Source organism: Hyaena hyaena, unplaced genomic scaffold, assembly GCF_003009895.1.
Source record: "Hyaena hyaena isolate Hyena2069 unplaced genomic scaffold, ASM300989v1 scaffold_1785, whole genome shotgun sequence".
Classification (NCBI taxonomy): domain Eukaryota; kingdom Metazoa; phylum Chordata; class Mammalia; order Carnivora; family Hyaenidae; genus Hyaena; species Hyaena hyaena.
In genome coordinates, this window is record NW_024082421.1 from 87,277 (window position 1) to 113,321 (window position 26,045).

The 26,045-nt window shown below is 53.7% G+C and overlaps 1 protein-coding gene and 1 pseudogene across 2 annotated transcripts in view; one reads left to right on the forward strand and one right to left on the reverse strand.

The window, feature by feature from the left end:
* Positions 1-22,989, reverse strand: part of MFN2 (mitofusin 2) — a 29,331-nt gene extending 6,342 nt beyond the window's left edge. The window contains exons 1-16 of one of the 2 annotated variants that reach the window (XM_039224836.1): positions 22,889-22,989; positions 21,529-21,674; positions 17,283-17,461; positions 13,980-14,115; positions 9,786-9,948; positions 8,985-9,109; positions 7,785-7,893; positions 7,557-7,664; positions 6,385-6,538; positions 6,116-6,183; positions 5,849-5,970; positions 3,901-4,027; positions 3,374-3,478; positions 3,019-3,121; positions 2,406-2,626; positions 1,227-1,382 (exon numbers count right to left, since the gene is read on the reverse strand). In XM_039224836.1, the coding sequence (XP_039080767.1) occupies positions 1,227-1,382; positions 2,406-2,626; positions 3,019-3,121; positions 3,374-3,478; positions 3,901-4,027; positions 5,849-5,970; positions 6,116-6,183; positions 6,385-6,538; positions 7,557-7,664; positions 7,785-7,893; positions 8,985-9,109; positions 9,786-9,948; positions 13,980-14,115; positions 17,283-17,457 (1,872 nt within the window). In that variant the 5' untranslated portion in view covers positions 17,458-17,461; positions 21,529-21,674; positions 22,889-22,989. Of the gene's footprint in view, positions 1-1,226; positions 1,383-2,405; positions 2,627-3,018; positions 3,122-3,373; positions 3,479-3,900; positions 4,028-5,848; positions 5,971-6,115; positions 6,184-6,384; positions 6,539-7,556; positions 7,665-7,784; positions 7,894-8,984; positions 9,110-9,785; positions 9,949-13,979; positions 14,116-17,282; positions 17,462-21,528; positions 21,675-22,456; positions 22,590-22,888 lie in introns of those variants that run through there. The other variant, XM_039224837.1, reaches the window with a different exon arrangement.
* Positions 5,300-5,400, forward strand: LOC120226660 (annotated as a pseudogene).
* Positions 22,990-26,045: the final 3,056 nt, after the last annotated feature.

Sequence of the window (26,045 nt, forward strand, 5' to 3'; positions counted from 1 at the left end):
AGGGGAGGTAGGGGGGAGGGGAGGGGAGGTAGGGGGGAGGGTTGAGGAGGTAGGGGCAGGGGAGGTAGGGGGGAGGGGAGGGGAGGTAGGGGGGAGGGGAGGTAGGGGGGAGGGGAGGGGTGTCAGGACCAGAGCACAGACCCAGACATGCAGAATCCCTAAGGACAAAAGCGGGCGTGCTCTAAAGAGACCCTCCAGTCTGAGGACACCGACAGTAGAATTCCACACGTCGTTCTTCAGAGAGCGGCTTCTGTTGCTCTGGTGTGTATGATACTTTAGCTCACGGCGCTGTGGTTACCAGGAGCACTGGACGCGGAGCCAGACATTAGGTTTCAGTGCTGCCTGCCTTCCGGGTTGAAACCCGGGCAAGTTTCTTTACCCCGGTTCCTCCCAACAGAGACAGGCGTGACGGTCTCCACCCAAGTCACAGGGCTGCCTGGGTGAAACGCACTATTTGAAAGGGTCCCAGGACCATCAAGTACCAGCACGTCAGCTAACGACCCTCTGCCAGGTCATCATCTGAAAAAAGCCACCCGGCACGCACGTCTGCGGAGACGGAGCGCAGGGGGCCTCAGCGGCGGCCACCCTAGCCTTCCGAGCTGAGAGCACAGCCCCCAGCACCTCTGTCCCCGCCATATCAAACGACCATGGCAGAGGGAGCGAGGCCACATTCCCAGGAAAACTCCGGGTGTAAATATGCTGGCCGCAGCGCGTCGCGGCTCAGGATGTGGCGAGTAGCCCGGTTACAAAGAAGGCAGCCTGCGGTCTCAGGCTCTGGGGTGGAGAGGACACGGCAAGAAAACCAGGACACAGACGGGGTTCAAGGCCCGGCCTGGCCTCTCTGTCTTAAACCCTTGCCAGTCTTGCTCTGGGTTTCCTCACCTCCTGGCCACGCCCACCTGTCTGGACTGGGCTTTGTCAGCTTCTCGGGTCCCTTCCCTGCCCATCATGCAGTACAGGCCCCGCTGGGGACAAACATGGCCTTTGGGTCAGAGTTCCGATCCTAACTCTCTTTGGCGAGCCAACCAGACTTTCCTCCTCTGTCACACGGGAGCGGTGCCATCCAAACGCCAAGTCAGCTGAGGCTACACAGCTCCAAGACCACCGTGAGGAGTCGCCAGTGGGCGTGAAAACGCTGCTTGTGCCCATGCGGGGACCCCCACCGGCTCTGCGCCCCTCAGCCCCGACCCCCCTGCCCTCCTTCCCGGGCAGGGCTGCGTACTGACCACGCCTCCAACAACGAGAATGCCCATGGAGGTCCGGGACGTCAGGGACGCCAGGCCGGTGACCATGGACACCATGAGCTCTTCCTGGGTGAGCGAGCCCTGCGGCAGCGGCGGCATGCTGGGGTTGGCTGGCGTCAGGGGCATGGGGCGCTGCACCTGAAGAGACATGACAGGCTGGGTAAGAAGAATGTGGCAGGTCCCTTGCTCAACAGAACCCTCAGTGACCTCAGGACCAGGAGTCCCGGATCAGGGACACAGAGCAGTTCTTCAGTTTGCAAAAAGGCAAAAAGAAAATTAAGCTTTGTGAACGGCAAGGAAGGACCGGAGCTCTGTAACAGGCCTGCCAGCCCCGAGGTGAGCCCCGTGGGGACCCTCGGAATGCTAGCAGCGGCCGGCCCCAAATGCCTCCGTACAATTCCCCCAAAGTGGGGGAATTAACCACACGTTAATTCGAGTGGTCCAGACATGAGTGGTTTAAAAATCTAAATTTTTAAAAATTTTTTTATTTATTTCTGAGAGACACAGCGTGAACAGGGGAGGGTCAGAGAGAGAGGGAGACACAGAATCCGAAACAGGCTCCAGGCTCTGAGCTGTCAGCACAGAGGCCGACGCAGGGCTCGAACCCATACACCGTGAGATCGTGACCTGAGCCAAAGCTGGACCCTTAGCCGACTGAGCCACCCAGGCGCCCCTAAAATTCTAAATTTTAAGGGTGCCTGGGTGGCTCAGTCAGTTAAGTGGCCGACTTAAGCTCAGGTCATGATCTCACGGTTCATGGGTTCGAGCCCTGCGTCAGGATGGCAGCTCAGAGCCTGGAGCCTGCTGTAGATCCTATGTCTCCCTCTCTCTCTGCCCCTCCTGCCACTTACACACATTCGCTCACTCTCTCTCAAAATAAAAATAAAGAAATAAAATTTTTAAAAGATCTAAATGTTAAAATGATGGTATGTGGACAAACTATATCATCTGTATTTGATCGTCACACGCATAATATGATACACGTTAGAAAAAAATTCAGCTAACGTTCTAATTCCACGAATATTGGTACCTAGGATAAGGCAAGATGGATTTGTGGCCAAAACCCGGACCGTGGTGGGGTCTGTGGCAGCACACGTGCCGAGGCTGGCACCACAGGGTCCCCACCCTGAAAACGGTTTCAGCATGAGGGACGCTGCTTGCCTGCTCACTGTAGCCCATCAGGGCCCGGCGGCCATTCTTGGGGCCCAGGAACCTATTCACCAGCATGGTCCACCCAAGAGAAAAATGGAACTCGATGTCCTCCTGGAAGTCCGCGCACAGCTTGTCACAGTTGAGATCGTAGCTGAGGGAGAAGCACTGCCGAGGCACCAGCATGTCTACCTGACTCCGCACGGACGCAGGAAGCAGGGGTTTCAAACCATCTGTCAGGGACACAAACGAGGGGAGAGCGCATTGGCTCAGCCCTGTGCCACCACGGGGCCCAGCCTTGGATGGAGGCAGTGTCCGCCTCCATGGAGGACATGGGTGGCTCTGCAGGAGTGGCCTGTGGCATTGCAAGGGCCCCTCCCTGAGAGGCAGGCCAGCTCGCCCCAGGGGCGTGTGGACCGAGCCTGCTGACGTTTATGCTTCGGGTAACCCAAGGTGGCTCCCTGAGTCTGTGTGTGGAGTGGATGCTCAACATACCCCAAGGATCTGAGGACACGGAACGGACTTGTCGAGAGTGACAGACAAGGAAAGGCCGTGATTTCTGTGGACTGGCCCCCAAAGCGGACCTGTGGGCAGCCCAACGCCCCAGTCCCAAGTCCCCACTGACCTATCATGTCCTGCTGCATGGTCTGCAGGGAGCTGGTGATGGCCGTGGAGCAGCGGTCAGACATATTCCGGCCCAGTCCTTCCTCTATATGGCGGTGCAATTCCTGCAACCGGGAGGCAGAGGTTCAGAAAGGCAGCGCCCCCGTCACCAGTTCATTCTGGGGAGCCAAGGGACAAGGAAGCCTGAGGCCGGTCAGCCCGCACCCGGCAGGTGACTGCGGAACACAGAGCAGAGCCTGGGTCCTATCTCCCTGGCTCAGGGACCCTGACGCAGACAGCAGAGCCTGATTCCACCCAGCAGCCAAAAGGGATCAAAGTGGGTCCCTGTGCAGAACACCTGCTGCTTAACGACTCACATTCTTGTAGACCTTGAGGACCACTGGGGAAGGGTGGAAATCCATCTGGTACTCGTCCACCAGCACGGAGAGGCGCCTGATCTCCTCTGCCATGGCCGTGGACACCTGCGGGAGAGGGACGCGTACTGCTGAGTGCGGAAGGCAAGGGGGACCTGGTTCCCTGCTGCAGCACCAGGAGAGCCTAACTCATAATCCTCACAGGCCGCATGAGCCTCCCCGCAAGCCAGCGGGCTTCTCTGCTCACCTGCAGCAGGAAAGCTTTTGAGGGAGGAGGGACGTTAGACTGGCAAGCAAATGCTGCTGTGAGATGTGGAGGGGAGACCGGGAGCAGAGGGATTTGCCCAGAGTCACACAAGGAACCAGGGAGCCCAGGGGAGGCCGTGCGCCAGCTCCAGTCAGGGCCACAACTTCCTTCTGGAAGGCTGAGGAGCCCCCAGGATGAGGACGTGTGCTCTTTCACCTTCCCAGAACCCTGCACGCTCCTGGGGGGTCCAGATCTCCCGAAGCACTTCCTCCACGAGCCTTACCTGCCTCTCCACCTCCTCCGTGATCTGTTTAATCCGCAGCTTGTAGTCCTGCGCCAGGAGCTCCAGCTGCTTGTCAATAAACCTCAGCCGCTCTTGCCGCTCTTCCCTCATCTCCAGGCAGTAGACCCTGGGAGAAAGCACGCTGGGTTCAGGAGTGGGTCCCCACCCAACCAAGGAGCCAGGAAGCCTGTGTGTGCCCCAGCTGGGGGCCCAGCAGTGTCAGGTGGTGCCCAGAAGCACGCTCTCCCCGTTCCTAGGCCCCAGCCTTGTGCCCTTAGGGCTTCCAGCTTAGAAGAGGAGGTGGTGGGGCAGGAGGGTGCTGTGGGGGCGGGGTGTGGGTAGAACACATTCTGTTCCTTAACTCGGAAGAAAACGCTCAGCCTCACAAGTCATCAGAAAATGAAATTAAAAAGAGGTACTACTCTATGCAGGCAGGAATCTGGCAAAAATCACCAAGTCTGAAGGGCCAGGGAGGCCCAGGGAAAGCAGAATCCCAGCCACACTGCTGGGGGAACTGGGAGCACATTCAGATGCTTCAGAGGAAAACAGAGTAAAACTGAAAACGCACACATACCCTAAGACGAAACGGTCAGGAGTTAATCTCCTAGACATGCTCTTACAACATGCACCAGGGGACATGTGGGCTGGTGCCCCCCACAGTAGGGTTTGCAATAGAAAATGATGAAATCTAAAAATTAATCCATGGGTTGGGACATCTGAGTAGCTCGGTCGGTTAAGCATCCAACTCTTGGTTTCAGCTCAGGCCAAGATTCCAGAATCGTGAGATCGAGCCCCATGTCAGGGCTCTGAGCAGCGCAGAGCCTGCTTGGGATTCTCTCTCTCTCCCCCTCTGCCCCTCTGCCGCTCACACAGGTATGCGTGCGTGCTCTCTCAAAATAAATATATATCAAAAAATAAGCAATAAAAATCAACCCATGGGAAAATGAGGTACATCCCCAATAGGATGCTGTACAGCAGTTAACAGAAACACCAGCTCTGTGTTACCAAAAAGGGACGAGGGCAAAACCAATGCCAAGTAGAAGGGAACACAGGGTGCACTAACTCGTTCAGCACAATTCCACGTTCACGTGCGTGAGGCACATACACACGACACCACGTGTTCTTCAGGATTATATGATTATAAGCACTTTCTAAACAGATGACGGGGCTGCACACCAGATTCATGGCTGTGACTGTCCCTGAGGAGTGGGCGGGGGGACAGTGGGGCAGGGGCTGAAGAATCAAAGGGTATTTGATGTGGTGTTTTTCTTTCATTTCAACTTTAGGATAATATAGAGCGAACACTAAAGAAAGCAATTTATTTTTACATTATTCTCTGTATTTTCCCATATTTTAAATTCTATTTTAAACAAAAATCATTTTTAAAACATGTGGCCTTGTGCTCACTTCAGAAGCACCTAAAATTGGAATGATACAAAGAAGATTAGCATGGCCCCTGTGCAAGGATGACACGCAAATCGTGAAGCGTTCCAGATTTTTATAAACTATTTAACAAAAAAAAATAAAGTAAAATAAAATATAAAATAAAATAAGTGGCCTGGCTGGCTGTCAGTGGAGCATGCGCCCTTGTTCTTGGAGACTGAGCTCAAGCCCCATGGTGGGTGTAGAGATTACTGAGAATAAAATAAAATCTTTAAAGAGCCAAATCCACGCGCCCCACCTCAAGCCCTGGGAAACGCTGCCATGCTCAGTGTGGCTCCGGCCGAGGCCTCCAACACGGGCTTGCGGGGCCACACTTTCAGGAACCACCACCCAGACCGCGCGGGACGACCAGATACCCGCCCAGCAGCCATCCTCGCCAGGCTGCTCCCTGGGGGTCTGACTAGTCCTGGTGGCGACCCAGAGACTCAGCTCTGCCGGCAAGTCCCAGGGTCCCTGACCGCTTCCCAGCGCCGCCCGCTGCGGGTGCGCAGTGTGGGGCTCTTACCGCTGCTCCTGTGCCGCGACGTGCAGGGAGTCCATGATGAGACGCACCGCTTCTGCAATCTGCTTGGCCCGGACTGTGTGCTGCTCGAACTTGGTCTTCACCGCAGACTGGGAGATGCACTCCTGGAAAGACAGGAGGTGCTGAGGGGGGCGGAGGCCACCAGGGTCCACCAGCTCGGGGCCAGGTTCTGGCGTTCACTGCCAGGGACGTGGCCGGTGGGTGCCGAGGAGACACAGAACAATCAGACACTGGAATCAAAGCGCTTACCTCAAATCTCCTTTCAAAATTTTGAAACTCAAACATCCTCACTTGAAAGCCTTCTGCAAGAGCGCCCCCTAGGAGAATTACACCATGTTAGCCAGAAGGAAATGGTAAAATCCTCCAAAGCCAATCCTCAAACACTGGCTGAGAAGCAAAGAGCTGCTCACTCAAGGCTCTTCTCACCACCTCACTGTCAGAACTATTTTCTACGGGCTGACTTAGCACAAGCCAGAGGTCTCAACCCTCAGGAAGAAGGGAGTCTGTCCCATCGTCACCTCCTTCAGGCATGCCCTGGGCCTTCTGGATCCTGGCGTTAAGCACCTCCTTGGCAGACACAAAAAAGATGCGGTCTCCGGCCTGGCCTCGGTCCACCACGCCCAGCTCATCCACCAGGAAGCTGGTACAGCGTTCCATGTGCTGCCGCCGCACCTGAAGTACAGACAGACGGGTGGGTGTGACCCGGTGGGTGCCAGTGGCCCCCTCCCGATGGAGGCCACAGCCCCAAGCTGCCTCTCTTCTAAAAACCAGGCGATGTAGTCACAGGGCTCAGTACTCCACAGGTACACACACACCTTCCACACATGAGGATCATCTTCCACCACCGCTGTTCTCTAGCCACCAAGTTCCCCAGAACCGACGTCAGGGGGGTGTCTGGGAGCACAGGCTGCCACAAGTATTTTATGCACATACAAGCCAAAATAAAGCCGACACAGCGTCTCACTGTGACGCCCCGGAAGGAAAGGAACCTGGGGGCCAAGCAACCTAAACCCAGGCTCCGCCCTGCCAGGCTAAGCGCCACCCGCCCCCCCACTCTCCAGGCCTCGTTTATAAAATCAGTGGACACCACCAGAAAATCCCTTCTAGCTCTGAAAGCCTCGGCTTCTACTGGCAGGAGCTTTCCTCAGAGTCAGCAGATTTCTTCCCTCCAAGAACGGTTACATCCATCTCCCAGGCGAGGAGCTTGCCCGCCACGCTGGCCAGCATCAGCCTGCCAACCGCGCACCTCACCATCCCGTGTTACCAGCCTGTTACTCCTTTTCCTTTCCTTTCACGCAAACAAAGAATCAGAGGGGCTGTCAGTAAGAATTAATTATCCTTTGCTCCTCCTTGAAGTTTCTTTCCTGGACATCTGAAAGCTGAGTCTGCTCTATAACGAGTAACTGTACGAGCTGAAGTGAGCACTGGGCCCACACAAAGGTGCGGCTGACGTGGTGGGGACACTCTTCAGGCCTGGATGACAGCATTTTGAAGAGTAGGGGGAGCAGGGGAAGTGAGCGGGAGAAGCGAAGGGGGTGTTCTCAAAGCCCTCAGGAGACACCACAGTGACCCCAAGAACACCTGGGAAATCTCTGGCGAAGAAGTCAGTCACCGGCCCGGTGTGGCTGGAGAGCCCACGAAGAGGGCCCAGTGGACACAGCCCCAGAGCGACGACTCCAGAGCTACCCACCTCTTCCATGTACTCGGGCTCCGAGGCCGATGCGTCCCAGCGGTTGTTCAGGATGAAGATGTTCGGGCGGGACAGGCGCTCGCTCACCTTGTGGAAGAACTGCTTCTCCTGCCGGGGAAAAAGACCTCAGTACAGGAGGGGTGGTGCTGGCCAAGGTCGTCAGCCACCACCCCCTCCCCCCCCGGCTCCGCTGGGCTCTAGGGGTGTGGGGAAAGGTGCGGGGGCTACCGTCTGCATCAGGGTGGACTCCGAGTTGGCCACCAGCACAAACACATCGGCGTCCAGGCAAAACTTGTCAATCCAGCTGTCCAGCTCCGTGGTGACATCGATGCCAGGGCTAGAGGTGATGGGGTAGAGTATGGTCAGGCACACAGACCTTGGGCCCTAGTCTTCCTGCTCTGCACAGACCTGAGGCAGCCAGGCAGAGGAGGAGACAGTTACAGATGGGAGAGAGATGGGGCCTGGCCTTCACTGGAGGGATAGTTACTTTCCATTTCATATCTTTCCCGACTGTCTAAAAGGTGTGTTTTGCTCCATCCACGTATCTCTTTTATTTAAACAACGATCTGGGGCACGTGGGTGGCTCAGTGGGTTAAACGTTTGACTCTTGATCTCAGCTCAGGTCATGATCTCACAGTTCGGGAATCTGAGCCCCTCGCTGGCAGCACGAGCCTGCTTGGGATTCTCTCTCTCCCCCTCTCTCTGCCCCTCTCCTGCTCTCTCTCAAAATAAACAGTGAAAGAAAATAAAATTAAAAAATTAAAAATAATGATTTGTGGGGCACCTGGGTGGCTCAGTCTGTTAAGCATCCGGCTTTGGCTCAGAGGGTCATGATCTCACAGCTGGTGAGTGCGGACAGCTCAGAGCCTGGAGCCTGCTTCAGATTCTGTGTCTCCCTCACTCTCTGCCTCTCCCTGGCTTGCACTCTCTCTCAAAAGTAAGTAAACATTAAAAAATTTTTAACTAATGATTTGTAATTTCACTTTGAAGATATGCAATTAAGGTGAAATTTTATATTTCTGTGAGTCCAATAAGCACTACAGTACCATACTCAGGACAGTTATCACCTGTCCCTGAAGTGTTCTTTCGAGAGAAATAAAATATCACATGGACCCACCACCACAAGCTCCCAACCCTACTGCACGCACCAGCATCGGGTTACGGCTGAGAACCTCCTTCACTTTTGGGCCTCCCGCCCATCTGTCTGTCCCAGACCGTCACTGGGACATCTCCAGGCCACTGATGCCAATGGCTACAGCAGCCAGACCCCGGGATATGCAGGAGGCAGGAGGCTCGGGCTGAGCCAGTGGGAAAGGCAGCGCGCACGCTTAGCAGAGCAACGAACACGCCGATGGGACCCTGGCCTGGAGGATGCAGGAAAGGAGAGCGCCCGGGTGGGACCTCCTGCGGGGATGTTTTCCCTCTTACCTGTCCATCAGCACGAGGTCGTCCTTCAGAAGCGGGCACTTGGAGTTGGGCCACATCACACTCACCAGGCTGCCAGCATGGAGCTGCTCGTCCTGGTGAAGGGCATGAGCCAACTGGTTCACAGTCTGACGGGGGAGGAGGGAAAGAGAGAAAGCAAGAAAGATCAGAGTTGAGGGGGACACGCTGGCCAGCAGGCTGCCCGGGCTGCCTGGCACGCAGGGCACAGTGGCCCAGGGCTGCGGCCTGATCTGCTTCCCCTTCTTTCATTTCCCACGTAAAAGGCAAGAGCCGGGAGTTGCCAATGAGAAAGAACTATTCTTCACTCCTTGCAAAGGCTTCTTTCTTGGCTGGTATCCTAGAGCTGCAGCTATTCTGCACTGAAAAGCTTTCCAAGAACCGACAGCAGCATCTGGCCCCAAACAAGAATGCCAACGGCTCTCAGAAAAATAAAACCGGACAAGCCACTGGCTATTGATTCAGAACCACAGAGCAAGTGCAGGAGTCGCCCCGTGGCACCAGCTCAGAAAACGAGGCGCACGCACTCTTCCGAGCGAGGAGAAAAGCCAGCTGGCCGCCTGGCAACACACAGGCACTGGAGCCTGTGGACTCCTGGCGTTCTGGGTTTCCGACCTGCCCGGAGCCTCTCGAACCAGCTCCACCGCTCAGCTCCAACGGGGCTGCCCACTTCCCACTGCAGGGGCACCGCCCTCTCTGTAGAGGTGCTGATGCTCCAGTCACATCCGACGTCTGACTCCACCCGCCAGCACACCCCACCTGGCACAGTCCCCGCCGCCCCCTCACCTTGACGCTCCTCTTCTCCTCCGAGCCCTCTGTGAGGAGGAAGGCCTCGTGACCGTCTGTGCCCTCCACCCGCAGGAAGCAGTTGGTGGTGTGGCCGATCCCCGAGGGCAGAACTTTGTCCCAGAGCATGGCATTGATCACGGTGCTCTTCCCATTGCTCGTCCTGCGAGGACAACCGGCCGTCAGGCCTCCATCCTCACCTGCATTTCCAGCCTCCACGACGTGGAAGCCGTCAGCCTGGGAGCCCAGAGTCTCTGTGGCAGCACCAGTATGCAGACAGGCGGGGTGGGCACTCTGTGTTTATGAAAATGGACGGACAAACGCCTCGGGCCCGTGCCCCTGATGTGCCCCCGGTTCATCACCAGGAAACTACCCGCTGAGGCAGCACGCAGACCTTGACCACCTTCGAGTAAGCCCGCCACTGACCACGAGCCTCTCAGCGCCACCACAGAGGCCGCCCATCTACCTCCGAAGGAGAACCCCCACTGTTCTGTGGGAAACCAATGACTCACCCCCGGGGTGGCCTTCCTCAATCTAAGTGACCGTGGCTGAATGACCCGATGTCCCTGGCTTTCCACAAAAGGCCTATTTTGTCGCTCTTCTCCCACCATGTTCCTCCTCACGCACAAAGCCCTGTCCATCAGTCCCTGCTGATAACCACCACCGCCTGGGAAAGGACCTATCACACTCCTACATGCCACTGAAACAAGGGTCACATCCCTGAGATGAACATGGAGAAATGACCGCCCTGAGGAGTGGAGGGCCACACCTGAGGCTGGGGCCACCCTGATCTTCATAACTAGCATGGTGATCTTGAACAGGGATTCCTAAGTGCAGGTGACTGATTTATGAACCCTCCCTGTGTTATCTGTAAATCTCACATTCCTCTCTAGAAGGAGAACAGAAAGTCCTCATGTGTCACAGAACAGGAATTCGATCTCTTGCAAAAGTCTCGAGCATTGAAAGCTGCCAACGGGAGCCATCGTATCTGTACAGAACCAAAATGTTATAGGCCCTGCACCCCTTCATGGCGGTCCTCGGTGAATGACCCTCGTCCCTTTAAAACCCTCATGGCTACACAGAACCTGAGGAGTTGGCTATTGGGCAAGAGTCCACCTTGTAGCCAGCCTCCTAAATCAAGCTCATATTCCTTTCCTATCAATACTTATCTTTTCCCTTTTTAAGTTTATTTATTTTGAGAGAGAGGCTGAGAGAAAGGGAGAGAATCCCAAGCAGGCTCCACATTGACAGTGCAGAGCCCAACATGGGGCTCAAACCCTGGAAGAGGGAGATTGTGACCTAAGCCGAAACCAAGAGTCAGACGCTTAACCGAATGAGCCACCCAGGTGCCCCTCGACACTCATCTCTTGAGTATTGGTCATTCGAGGGATAGGCAGCCAAACTTGGGATTTGGTAACAAAGTCATAGGTCATTAGGGGCAGAACTCAAGGCAGAGTGTCCATTCCTCAAATTATTGCTGTGTGTATAGCATCCAACCTGTCCACATGTCTTTTTCCCCTTTATTAGATTCTAATGTTTTTTAAAAAAATTATTTATTTATTTTGAGAGAGAGAGAGCTCGCAGGGTAGAAGCAGAGAAAAAGTAGAGAGAGAATCCCAAGCAGGCTCTGCACTGTCAGTACAGACCATGTGGAGATCGAACTCACGAACTGTGAGATCATGACCTGAGCTGAAACCAAAAGTCAGATGCTTAACCGACTGAGCCACCCAGGTGCCCCACAGATTCAAATCTTTTTTTTTTTTAATATTTTATTTATTTTTGAGAGAGAGATAGAGACGGCATGAGCAGAGAGAGGGAGACACAGAATCCGAAGCAGACTCCAGGCTCTGAGCTAGCTATCAGCACAGAGCCCGATGTGGGGCTTGAACCCACGAACTGTGAGATCATGACCTGAGCCAAAGTCGGGCGCTCAACCGACTGAGCCACCCAGGCGCCCCCATATTCTAATCTTTTTAAAGGTACTGTGATATAAGAAATACATTTGGTTTTTGTCCCCAGTAACTGGCATGGTACTCCTAAAACCCTTAGAATTTCCCGAGTGATGAGAGTGTCTTTTGTCACTCACAGGAGCCCCTTTTGAGGACACCTGTCTATGCTAATGAAGGGACTGAGGCTGGGGCCCCTACATACTCTCAACATGGGCTGGTCACCAGAAAGACCAAGCAATCATTAGAGGGTTGGAACTTTTAGCCCCACCCGCCTACTTCAGGAAAGAGGAAGGGGCTGTGGATTAAACTCCATAAAAAGTCTTGTACAATGAGGTTTGATGAGCTACAGGGCTGAGGAAGGCGTCCATAAGCCTGGAGGGCAGTGCTTCTGGCCCTTGCCCTGTGCACCTCTGCACCGGATGGTTCTTCCGTATCTTCTACACCAAACCAGTAAATGGAAGTCAAGTCACTGTTTCCCCGGCTCTGTGAGCCGCTCCAGCAAATTAACCAAACTTGAGAAGGAGTCATGGGAACCTCCATTTTATGGCCAGTGGGGCAGAAGCACAGATTTGCAAACGGCATCTGCAATGAGGCCCGTCTCGGGGGACTGGGTCTTAACCTGCAGGATCTGATGCTGCCTCTGGGAAGACAGCGTCAGAGCTGGGCTCACTGTGCAGGCCACGCAGGGTCTGCTGAGAACCGGAGAGCTGCCCAGTGGTGCAGGAACCACTCCAGACCTGTAGCGTCTACTTGACCTCAGAGTGTAACGAGGAGATCTGATGGCTAAAACTGTACAACTCTTGGAAGAAAACAGAGGAAAAGCCTCATGACACTGGATTTAGCCATTTCTTGGATAGGACACCGAAAGTCTAGACAACAAAAGTATGAATAAATTTACCTAACTGGACTATATCCAAATGAAATACTTCTGGGGATCAAAGGACACAATCAACAGAGTGAAAAGGAACCTACAGAGTGGGAGCACACATCCACAAATCATGTATCCAGTAAGCGGTTAATATCCAGGACATACACGGAACTCCAACAAGTCAACAAAAAACCCACAAACAACCCATCTGAAAAATGGGCAGTGGACTTGAGCAGACATTTCTCCAAAGAAGATACACAAATGGCCGACAAGCACACAAAAAGATGCTCAACATCACTAATTAACAGAGGAACGCAAATCAAGACCACAATGATGTTCCGCCTCGCCCCCATCAGGACGCCTATTATTGAAGAAACAGAAAACACGAGCTGGAGGGAGCGCAGGGACTGGAGCCCTGAGCACTCCCACTGGGGCGGAACACAGTGCGGTCGCTAAGAACAACACGGTGGTTCCTCAAAAAACTAAAAATGAAACTACCGTATGATCTAGGAATTCTATTTCTGGGCACGTACCCAAAAAACTGGAAGGTCTCGAACAGATATTTGTACACCCACGTTCACAAGGCATTATTCACAACAGTCGAGAAGGAAAAACAACCTAAGTGCCCATTATGGATGAGCGGATAAACAAGATGAGGTGTATACACACGGTGGCATAGTATTCAGCCTTAAAAAGGAAGGCCAGGGGCACCTGGGTGGCTTAGTCGGTTAAGCGTCCGACTTTCGCTTAGGTCATGATCTCGCGGTTCGTGGGTTCGGGCCCCGCGTCGGGCTCAGTGCTGACTGCCAGCTCGGAGCCTGGAGCCTGTTTCAGAGTCTGTCACTCCCTCTCTCTCTGACCCTCCCCTGCTCACGCTGTCTCTGACCCTCCCCTGCTCACGCTGTCTCTCTCACTCTCCTAGAAATAAATAAAAACTTTTAAAAAAAATTAAAAAAAAAAAAAAAAATGAAGGCCAGCCTGAAGCCACCACCAGAGACAGGCGTGAGGACATGATGCCCAGTGGAAGAGTCAGTCACAAGGACAAATGCTGTACATTCCACTGACCAGAGGTTCCTTGAAGAGTCAAATCCACAGAGACAGAAAGCAGAGTGGTGGCTGTCAGAGGCTGGGGTGGGAGGGTGGGGGCAGGGTGGAGAAAATCGAGTGTTTCACAGGGATAGAGTGTCAGTTTTGGAAGATGAAGAAGTTCTAGAGAAGGATGGTGGTGACCGCACAACAGTGTGAACGTACCAAGTACTTTCATGCTGTGTATTTCGCCACCATTAAAAATTTAATAGGAGGAAGAGGCTGTGCGGCCACACATGTGCCCCCCTCCCTCCCAGCCAGGAAGAAGGCGTGACGGCGTCACAGACTCACCTGCCGAAAAAAGCCACTTTCATGTGCCGCCGGGCCAGCACCTCGCTGATGCCCCTCACTTTGGACAGGTAGCCTTTGACGTCCACAACCTGTTCCTCTGTCGTAACGGGGTCCAGTTCTGCATTCCTGTAGGTGTCTACAGGTGGAGATTGAACACGGGTCACCGCTCTGTCCGCGGGAGACCGAGTCCACAGCCGCAGCTCCCGGCCACCACCCCTGAAGGCCGGACTCCCTGCCACAGCGCAGACGCCCGGGCTCCAGAGCCAGGAGGTAGTGTCCCCACCTCTTCCCAGCTGCGTGGCCTCAGGCGAGGGAGCCCCGCCCGGTCTCAGACTCGTCTCTCACAACGAAGGGCAGTGCCCACCTCCTGCGACTGTTGCAAGGATGAACGAACAATGTCCATTCGAGCACTAGAACGTTTGCTGCCGTCACGTCCAGGTGTTTTACTTACCAAACACAGCGCTCCTTACACACCAGGCACTGCTCTGATCACCTTCCAAACACGGTCTCACCCACCCTCATCATTTACCCGCCCCACACTCAATAGATGGCACAGGCAGCACGGGACCCCATGCACCTTCACGAGGCCCTCCCTGCCCCACCCTGCCTTGTGCTCCAACAGGGCCTCCCGCCAGCCCCATCCCACACGGCACGTCCCCATCCTCACCATGCTGCCTCCGGTTACCCTGGGCTTGGCTCAGTGCACCCCTCCCGCTCACCCAGCCGGTGCACAGATGCACTGCCTTGGGGCGTTCTGGCTCACCCCCACTTAGCCTCATCTAGCATGGACTGCACAGCCCCAGAAGCCTTCCCTAACTCCCCCCAACCTGAGTCCGATCCCCTTGTTTGTGCTCCCAAAGCACCCTGTACTTCTCCCGCCTTAGCACCCACCTCCCCATGGTGTGACCAGCTAGCTCACCTGCTTCATCCCCCACGTGAAAGCCTAACTGCGCGGTCCCCACACTCAGCAGGAGCACCACGTGTGTTAAGCCAGTAGGTCCTGGGATCACTGCACTGCTTTTTCCTGGTGGCTTTGATCAGCAGATAGGCAACAGATGGCCAGTGGGAGCAAACGAGCATCCCATCTAGTACATGCACCAGGAGAGCGTGTCCGCTGGCCAGAGTCACGGGCGTCTGGCCCCTCAGCACGCGCTCGCTGCAATGGACTGAATGTTTATGCCCCACCACGTGACGGGACTGGGATTAGTGCCATTATCAGAAACCCAGAGAGCTAGCCCACCCCTGCTACGTGCTTCCTGGGATGCTACACAGGAAGACAGCAATCCAGGAAGCTGGCCCTCACTAGACACCGGATCTGCTGGAGCACGGACTTCGGACGTGCCAGCCTCCAGAACCATGACAGGTAAGCTCCTGCTGTTTCTAAGCTACCCAGCGTGTGGTGTTTCTGCTGTGGCAGCCAGGCCGACGAGGGCACTCGTGACCACAGGCGGCATTCAGAGACCACCGGGTGAGTCTCCCCTGCAGCATGCCATGAGCGCAAGTGACCAAACCGCCAAGGCTTCCCAGGTCCCCTGGTCACCCCAGTTTCAGACCCATCCCCCTCCTACTTCTTAGGGGCACATGGGCGTGGTTTCTGGAACAAGCCTAGAAGGAGTCGGGCTCTCAAGCAAGTGGCCGTATTGAAAAGAAAGAGCAAGAAGGCTGACCAGGCGGCCCCCATCCCTGCCCCCAGCCAGGGCAGGCCCGAACGCATACCCGGAGCACTCCAGCCCTTTCCCCTGCAGCCCACCAACAGGAAGCCACCTAGCCTCACAGGAACAGGAATCCAAGCAGCCGTTCCCAAAGCCTGCACACAGACCCCTTCATGAGGCACGTGTCTGTCCCCGGCACCCTCAGAGCGAGTGAGTCAGAGCATCCCAGATGGTCAGCCGGGCTCTGGGAGGAGTGGCCTGCTCCTGCCCCATATCTGCATGCAGAGCCAGGCGCCCCCGAGTTACTGCCGAACAAATGGGTCATGAACTAGAGTAACTTTAGCCACCAGTCTTCTAACTTGACAACTTGGATTTTCACGTTAACAAGCACATAGGGACCACCCCCTCCAGCATCAAGCACCACGCCAGGCACCGAGCAGAGTCCGTTCCCAGTCCTGGTTTACTCAGGCTGCTCCAATGAAACCGCACAGACTAGGCGGCTCATCCACACCAGGAGTGTACTGTGCCCAGTTCTGAACTGGAAGGCTCAGATCGGGGCGCTGGCCCAGTTGGGGGAGGGCCCTCTCCTGGGTCACAGGCTTTTTACTGTATCCTCACATGGCAGAAGGGGGCCAGGGAGCTTTGGGGGTCTCTCAGAAGGGCACCAATCTCCTTCATGAGTGCTCCCCCATCATGACCTAATCACCTCCCACAGGCCCCACCGCTGAACCCCATCACACCGGGTCTGAGGATTCCCACATGTGAACCTGGGGGGAATGCAAACATTCACACCACAGCGCTGGAAACATTCCCTTTCTTAAGAAGGAGCTTGTCACGTAAACCAACCTGAAGCCAAGCCACGCTGCTGGAAAGCAGAGGGTGAAGCGTGTACCTGGGCCATTTCCATGAACACGGAGGGTTTTGCAGACTAGAATTTAAAACAACCTTTGTCTCGCTTGAGTGCCTCTTTCACAAACAAGGAAACCAAGGGCAGAAAAGACTCGGTCTTGACGGACAAACCCAGATACCAGAGCTAACGTACACCTTCTAGAGAGGGAGCCTCAGAAAACCAGAGGCTGGGCTGGCAATCCACCGAGTGGAGCGCTGGGTACCCGTCCTCTGCTGACTGAGCAGGGACTAGAGGCTGGGCTCAAATTAGTAACTAGTGGAGAAGGTGCCAGTGACGCAAGTTTCCTTTCCATAGCCCTGCTGACTAAAAATATCAGAGAAAGAACACCCTGGCCAGGGACGGCCAATACCCCCACCGCGCAGGTACGCATGGCGGCCAGAACCAAGGAAAACACCTGGGCTGAGGAGTCAGAGACACCGGGCAGAGCCCTGCCATGTAACTTACCAGGTATTGAGCAAATCTCAAAACCTCCATCTGCTTGTCTTCTACGTGGGACTGAGATTCACCTTCCCCGCATGATTAGATGGTACAGGATACACAGAATTCTTACGTCACAGGTCCCTTATTTTCCTGGCCTGATCTCCCGGGAGCCCAATTCCACATGATCCCCAAAGCAGAACACGGCTGAAGGTGACACCTATCTGGGGACGAGCCAGGAGCCAGGCTCCACGCCCCCCATCCTCCCACCTACGTACGGAAACTGACAGGTGTGGGCCCGCCCGAGCAGGCTGCCTGGCTCACCTTCAAGGAAGGTGGCGCTCTCGTGGATGTAGGCCCCCAGTTGCTCAAAAATGCCATTGATCTTCTTCTTGGCAGTGACAAAGTGCTTGAGTGGGGAAGCATTCACCTCAGCCATGTGTCTCTTGTCCTTCTTGACTGTGACAATAGAGTTGCACCGAGAGAAAAGCAGGGACATCGCGCTGCAAGAGAAGACAACGTGAGTGAACCCAGGAAGTCCCGGCTCGGACCTTCTGCTGGGGCTGTGGCGGGGTGCAGTGGGGGACCGGGGACCAGCTCTGGGGGCCATCAGGAACACGGGCCCTCCAGGACTAGATCCGGGACGGGAAGGTAAGAACTGGTGTCCTCAAGAGCAAACAGGGACTGCAGAGGACGCATGGGCGCTCAGACAGCTACAGCCAGGGCCCTGGGCTTGGGCCGTGCGCTGGCTGGTCCTAGCCTGTGGAACAGCGGCAGCACCAGCCTTCCCCACCACAGGGAGCCAGGCCAGGATCACGAGGGGACACACGAAGCCCTCCTCTCAGGCTCAGGCAGAAAAGTGTGACAGAAACCTCGCTTCTTTGCTACATATCACCCACCTGAGAAAAAGTACTGAAGACTGAAAGTGGTGAAAACAAAGTGATGCTCAAAGTCAGTGACCCCTGCCACCTGCCCCTGGCCACTCTGCTCTCCAGGTCACAATGGCCCTAATTCTGAACAGGTTTTATGTTTGTATTTTTGGTGGTGGTCGGGGGTGGATGCGGAAGGGTGGTACTCAAGCGAGAGAGGTCTGCTTCTACTCTTTATTTAAAGACACTTATTGGTCTCCTTCACTGCAAGTGGGCGTGCGAACTGTAGAAAATGTGGGCACAGGAGGGAAAGTCTACAATCCACCTCCTGTGATAACACTATTAATACCTGTTTATCAGCAGCCTGTTTTGGGGTAGGTAGTTCTCTTGCTCTTGATCTTTATAGCCTATGTTTTCCAAAGAACGATAACACAATAGGGGCCGTGACGCTTAGCCCCAAAGTTCTAGAAATGTTTGCTCAAAGTCAAAAGCAGCAGATAGAGCAGAGCAGGTGGCATCCAGATTCGGCTGGAAATGTCCAGTCCCGTAAGTGTACTGCCCCCGAGTTCCCGCCGTGCGCAGAGCTGCCTCTCCCCGGCAGAGCCCTCAGATCCTAGATGCCTGGGGACAAAGGCCCCTCCAACCCCACACAGCTGCGTGTGCCCAGTTCTGCGTCTCCAACACCCCACAAATTCTTGTTGGTCCTCCCTCCCAGGCCACCCTAACCACAGCACCATCGGCTCTCCACGGGAGCCAGCACTCAGCACTCGCTGCATCGGGGAAACGAGGCGGCTCACGCGTGCCAGAGGTACTGAACAGGTCCCTGAGGAACAGGAAGAACATCCAGAGGAAGCACAGTGACTGAAAACTGGCTCTTAGGATCTAATCATCCCAAAGAGTGGGCAGGCAGATAGGCAGACTCACAGGGAAAACACCAACCCGCATGTTTTGCTTAAACTTACAAATTACTTTGTTAATGATTCCTAGAGAGAGAGAAGAGACAAGTAACTGTATGTCCATTCTTTCCTTCCTCCTCGCTACAACTGTGCACTTTTCTTAGCCCGGAGGTCAAGGTGTCACGGAATTTTGAGGGAACAGAACTCTCAGAAGGGGAATCAATCGGGAAGAAAGCACTCCTCCCGAGCAGAAGCAGCACTGAAATCAGGCTTCGTGTGGCCCAGCAGGTTAAGACCCTCGGAGAATGTTGGGTGAGTGCAAAAAGAGAAAAGCATCAAAAGGAGACAGAAAGGGGTCTGCATGGGGCATGATACAGCTGTAGGGGACAGATTCTGGAACCAGGGCTGGGTTCAACTCGTACTCTCCCTGGGCCATGTAAACTTGAGCAAATTATTGAACCTCAGAGGCTTGAATTCCTTCATGCAGGCCAAGCGTGAATTCCTTCATGCAGGCCAAGCGTGAATTCCTTCATGCAGGCCAAGCATCTCCACGCAGATGGAGAAGGTTCAGGATGACAGAGTACAAACTTAAAGGTGATTTTACGTGTTATAAAGTAACAACCATAATAAACTCCACCAGCAAGATCGGGCAACTCTCCCCTCCAACACCCAGCCTTCAGGGAAGGGCAGAGACGACTCCACCAGCACATCCATGGCTCCCCCACCGTCACGGGGAACCCAGTAAACAGGTCTGCTCAGGGTTGAGGGGCAGCAGGGCCCACCCCCAGAAGTGACTTGCTTGCAGGCAGAAAGCTCCCTGGGATCAGTGGGGCTCTTAGAAACATGTGCTTTCAAGTTCTGGCCATTGTTTGCCGCCCAGAAGATACAAAACCAAAAATGCTAGTGTTCGGTAAGCGTAAGAGTCAAAGGCGTGCACTCCAGTAAAAACTCACCGGTTCAAGGTTATGAGATCTGCTCGGAGTTGCCAGTCCAGGGCCTGAGCGGCTCTCAGCATTCCGCAGCCTGCAGCCGCCCACCCCAGCTCTCACAGATCCTTACCCCCAACCCGTCCAAACCTGATTTCTGATTTCTCTGGCTCAGTTACTCCCAAGGTGAGGCTCCCTGTCTGTGTTATACATGCCGCTTCCAGCCTGGAATCCTCTTTTCTGTTTCACCCGTTTGGCACACTCCTGTTGTCCTTCTAGACCCAACTCTAGCATCACCCCTCCACGAACCCTTCCCAGACATCTCCAAAAAGGACATGCAACCTCATGGTTTGTAAATCACCCCGTCTCCTACAGCCGTGAGAGACACGGATGAGTTAGTGAGTGCCCCTCTGCGGGAGAGCCTTCTTACCGTCCTTCCCTAGAATACACAAATCTACTTTTTTTCTTAAAAAGCGGCTTTTGGCTAAGCATCAGTTTCTTAGTGGTTGCAGCTCAGGGAAGCAAGACAGTTGAACAAACCTTTCTGACTCCAGGATCTGATCTTTCAAAGAGCAAAACCAGACATACAGACGTGCACAAACAGACCAAAGTTACAGAACACACACAAACAAGCCAAAACGGGTGCGAGGGGTGAGGGGCACTGTCTTGCGGCTTTGCCTGGCTGGCTTCCTACCCTTGCCGAGTGGTAGGAAGCATCTGGGATCCTGTCCCTCCTCTGGAAGGCCCTGATAGTGCCTACTTCACCACAGGGCTCACTGCCGGCATGCAGGTCCAGTCCCCTGGGCATAGCTAGGTTAGAGTGGCTCTAATACCAGCTGAACATTAAGTGGCATGCTTCAAGCTGCGGTGACAGCCGCGAAGTGCTCTTCAAGTCAGTGTTTCAGAAAGTTCGTGGCAGCATTTCCCAAAGTGCGGTCCACAGAAATGGAGTGCACCCAATGCTCCGTGTGAAAAGGGTGCCGCAGTAGAAAAAATTTCTAAAACACAATATACCACAGTCAGCCTCCATCAGAGCACATGACCAAAGCAAAGACTTTGGGGGAAAGGCCGGTTATAAAGACACTTGTTTAATTTTATCTAATGCGGCATTTCACAACTATATCTAAACAAAATGCTCTGCTATGTAATGGTTTTTAAAATCCTGAGGAACAGGAGGGAAAGCCTCATTCATCCTGGTAGTTTCCCTCTCCGACCCCCAAAAAGTGCCAGGGACACAGTGTTAACAGATAGTAACCTAAGACCAGAGCCAGACCCAATTCTAAACTGAAAAAAAGCTTTGCCTCCACCCAGGCTATTAGTATTAGATGTCTTGCATGTGAAAACAGCAGTAGCAAAATTCACTGCATGGCGTGTCTGGATACCGAGCACAGTCCCTGAATCCACACCACCTCCTTACCCAGTTTTAGGCACAGCACCTCCTAGGAGGGAAAATAAAATAGGTCCACGGATCGTCTGCTGGCACAACTGCAACAGAGGAGAGGCTGAGAAATTGAAACAAAATAGTATACAGGGTAAAGGGGGCAGAGCAGACTCCAGAGCTGTGATAAGGAGCCAGTCTCTGCTGGGCAGAGACGGGGAGGGAGGAGCCAGCATAGCAGAGAGCAAGGGAGATGGAGACCAATTCCTCGGGGAGCCCAAAGATTCCAGCCACTTTCTGAACTGTCAACCTTTAACTTGGCTCTCTCTGCCACCAGTGAAATCCACCATGGAAGGAGAAAGGACGGTTCTTTTCAACACAGACTGGAAAACTCCAGCTCTGGGCAAAGACGGCCCCAACCACTGGACCTCCAGCAGAACACACCCCTTTCTAGAACTTCAACACAGATCCAGGGTGCTGCATGCCCCAGCCGCCACTTACTTTTTGGATGGTGAGAGACCTTCACAGGCTGGGCATCATGGGCATGGCGGGGGCCAAAAAAGACGAAAGGAATCTGAAGTCTCCTCTGTCCTGTCTCAGGTTGAGGCTGGCCTGGCCACTGATGGTGTTGACGCCACCAACTCCGACTTATTGGAAAGGAAAAGGGAGGTGTCAACAAGCAGTGAAAAAAAGTGTGCAAAACATGTTTAATCAAGTTTAAAGCCAAACAAACTCATCCCTGAGGGAAGCTTAGTCACTGCCCCGTACTGGGATGGTATGTGAGGAAGTACCGTGGAGAAAAACACAACACGTGTGCACAGGTGTGGGGACGCACAAACACGTGCTGGTGAGCAGCAGGAGCCCTGGTAAAGACAAGTCCACGTCCAGAGAGGTGAGAGGAGAGGAGGTAGCAGACCAGAACAAGGATTGGTCTTGAGGATCGTGGAACTGGGGACTAGAGATGGGCAGGTAGGGGTGAGGAAGAGAAGCAGAAGTAGAACTTACTGAAAAACTATGTGTGCTAGATGCTGTAAAAATATATCTCACTTAATTTTAATTCTATGGGGCAAACAGAGGCTTGGGGTACTTAAAAGGTTTAGACTGCCAGGAAGTGGCCAAACTAGGAACTGAGATACCACCTCCCTCTGACTCCAGAGCACACTTGTTTTTAACTTCGTGGATCTGCCTTACTCCACCCTTCGGGGAGGGAAGGGTGATGATAATCAGAGGCCTTTCTGGGAGGAGAAAATGAGAGAACATGGAGAAATTAAAGGAACAAGGCAATGAAGGATTACAATAGAGGACGGGCAGTTTTGGCTTCATGCATCCAAACGGTTAATTATTCGGCACCTTCTGTGTGCCTTCTGTGTACATGCGAAGTGCCAGAGTTAGGGATGGGTAAAAGAGTACCTGCCCTCAAGGAGCTTACCTTCGGGTGAGAAGTCAAACAAGAAAATAGGTGACTGCACCTGAGTGCAGGAAGTGCCCAAAGTGGGAGAGGGCAGGGCGCTACGGTGGTGAACGTGGGCACTTATCTTGTGCGGAGTAAACGCTGGCACACATAGAAGACTGGATACGAAACGAAGAAAGGGCTGCGGTGGGATGGGGCCGCCGAGGTGGGATGGCTGGGGGAGACGAGGAACCTCAAGGAACCCCACCCCCAGTCCAGACACCCGCGTCCCGCCCCCTCCTCGCAGGGCCGCGTAAGGCCCCGCAGTGAGGCCGGGGCGTGGGGACGCCCGCCTGCCCGGATACCGAGTTCCGGGGGCCCCAGCGTCCCACGGGTCCCCGCCGGGCTGCTCCGCACTCGCCGGACTGGGTCGGACGGGTCCCCACCCCTCCGGCGCGCTCGCCCTCTCACCTTCACCTTCCCGGCCTCGCGGCAGCCATCATGCCCCCAACGTCACCAGACGGCGCCACCCCGGAGAGAGGCGGGAGGGGGAGGGAGGACGCTCACGTCACTAGCCGCCGCACATTTGCCGCCCTGACCCTGATCAATCGGTTGACTCCGAGCTCAGGGGGGTAGACCCTATCACCCCTTACGGGTCAGGGGGTCTGCCGGCTGAGCGCCGGGAGAGGCGTCTCAGCGGGATCGTTTACCGCCGGGGCGTCCCAAGCCAATGACGTCAGCCTAGAGACGCCAGCTGCATCATGGGGGCTGTAGTTCCGCCGGGCGCCCGTCAGGGCGGGGTGGGCGGGGCCTCGAGCTGTCGAAAAGCCAAGAAAACAAGGGCTTGGGTTAGAGGTTCCCGCTTTTTGGTCTGTTGCACCAGAGCCTGACCCCAAGGCCCTTGCCGGCGCTGTAATCCCACACTGCGTTTTGTAATTTTAGACCAGAGCTCTTAAGAGAGGAAACTTGGGCCTGCTGCCCTTCGGTTGACTTTGAGGAAGTAAGAACAGTAATAGTCGCTGAGCAGGCAGGGTGCCTAACATACATTCATTTTATTTAACCTTCAGGACTGTCCCTGGAGACTTAGAGGAGAGCTTATCCCAGCGCACATATGGCAGATCACTGGGCCTCATTATGTGCCAGGCACTAGGACACAGCAGTAAACAGGTTGCCTGGTGGCCTTAGCCACAGCAGAGAAGGCTTGAAGCCTATGCTCTCCCTCCAGTAAGGCAGCCACCAGCCACCTGTGGCTATGGAGCCCCTGAAAGGTGCCCAGTGCCAATTGAGATGTGCTGTAGACTTAGTACAGAAAAAATTATGTATATATACCTGGCTGTCTCAATTGGAAGAATATACGACTCGATTTCGGGGTTTTGAGTTTGAGCCCCATGTTGGGTGTAAAGATTACTAAAAAATAAACTTTAAAAAATGTAAACAATTTCATTAATGTTTTTATATTGACTATATGTTAAAGTGGTAATATTTTGGATAAAGCGAGTTAAATAAAATGTATTGCGCAAGTTAAGTTCACCTGCTTCTTTTTACTATTTAAAATGTGGCTACTAAAACATCTAAAATTGCATAAAATGGCTTACTGTGATATTGGGGTTTATAACAAATACATATTTTGTCTTCATCCACTGTTTCTATAAGTTGAGGGTCTCTTGTTAATCATAATAAGCCCCTTTCAACCACGCCTGAGTTTATGTGAATGGAATAACTTTTGGAAAGCCCCTAAGGATGGAGGCTGATTGCTAGAGGAACCAACAATGTGATTAGAGGGTTGGAACTTTCAGCCTCACTACCTGTAAGCAGAGAGTTAGGGGTCCCCAGGAAAAGATAGACATAACTTTCTTGACACAAGAAGTCATTTTAGGGGTGTCTGGCTGACTCAGTCAGTAGAGCACGTGACTCTTGATCCCAGGGTCATGAGTTCAAGCCTGACACTGGGCATGAAACCTACTCACAAAAAAAAAAAAAAAGAAGGGGCACCTGGGTGGCTCAGTTGGTTTAGCATCTGACTCTTGATTTTGGCTCAGGTCATAATCTCTGGGTTTGTGAGATCGAGCCCCAAATTGGGCTCTATGCTGTGTTGAGCTCTGCACTGACAGCACCAAGCCACCAAGCCTGCTTGGGATTCTCTCTCTCTCTCTCTCTCTCTCTCTCTCTCTCCCTCCCTCCCTCTCTCTCTCTCTCCCCCCCCCAAATCAATAAGTAAACTTTTTAAAAAAAATTCATTTTAGGCTTCCACCATCCCCTTGAAGAATGCCGTAACAGCCACACCCAGGCTAGGAGATAAGCTAATCACATCAGGATAGTAACCAGTGATGAAATTCCCAGTGTTGATTCTAAAGTGAACACTAACCTGACACACATTCTTCAGCTGTCTTTGCAGGATCTAAACCCTTCTGGGCACTCAGATACAGGACCAATTGGAGCCAGAGAACTGATGCTGACTTTTGCCAGCCCTTTGGACTTTGACCTGGACTCAGTCACCTTCAGATGACTTTTGCCCTCAGTCTCTGCTGTTTTCCCATCATGAATATGTATGCGCCCTTACTTTAAAACTTTCCCAATGTTGTTCTTGCAGACCCTGCTTTGGGAAATGTCCTCAGTGTTCTCCTTTTACTTTTGCACAGAAATCCCTTCCTTTCCTATTCTTTGGCTTGGTTGTGTATTTTGGCTCAAAACCCACAAAAAAGAGAGCCCAGTTTTGGGTAACAAATTGGGTGACTTTGCTAGGACCTCTCACCTAATCTCTTCGCGTTCCTTCTGTGGGAAAGGGCATAAGAGAATCCCTCTCGATGCCTGATTTGTTGAGTCACCTCAACTCGCTGAATGAGCTCAGCTCAGCAGTGTATCAAACATTTTTTTAATGTCTATTTATTTTTGAGAGACAGAGCCGAGGCAGGGGAGGGGCAAAGAGAGAGGGGGACGCAGAATCTGAAGCAGGCTCCAGGCTCTGAGCCGTCAGCACAGAGCCCAACGTGGGGCTCAAACCCATGAACTGTGAGATCATGACCTGAGTCGAAGTTGAACACTTAACCAACTGAGTCACCCAGGTGCCCCCCAAACATTTTAATCAGAGAGTCCCTTCTGAGAGGTCAATGGCAATTATCTCACAAATCAGCTTAGGGGTCTGCCACTATCTCAAGAGGAGAAAAGGAGGGCTCAGGGTCTGAGCGGCTATCTGGTCTGGTCTGATTGGGGGAGTCAGGAACTGTAAGATGTCCTTGTCTTCCCAAGTCCTGAAGTCTGAGCAGGGATGCCTGATCACTGAAGGCCTCCGTGAGATAAAATCTCCGAATCTGGAGATTGTGTAGAGAGGTGCCAGTTTGGTAGACTTGAACCACCTGGACGTCCACTGTTTTTTTTTTTTTTAATGTTTTATTTATTTCTAGGAGAGAGAAAGAGAGACAGCATGAGCAGGGGAGGGTCAGAGAGAGAGGGAGTGACAGACTCTCAAACAAGGCTCCAGGCTCTGAGCTGGCAGTCAGCACAGAGCCCGACGCGGGGCTCGAACCCACGAACCGCGAGATCATGACCCAAGCGAAAGTCGGATGCCTAACCGACTAGGCCACCCAGGCGCCCCACCACTGTTTTTTTTTTTTAATGTTAATTTTTTTTT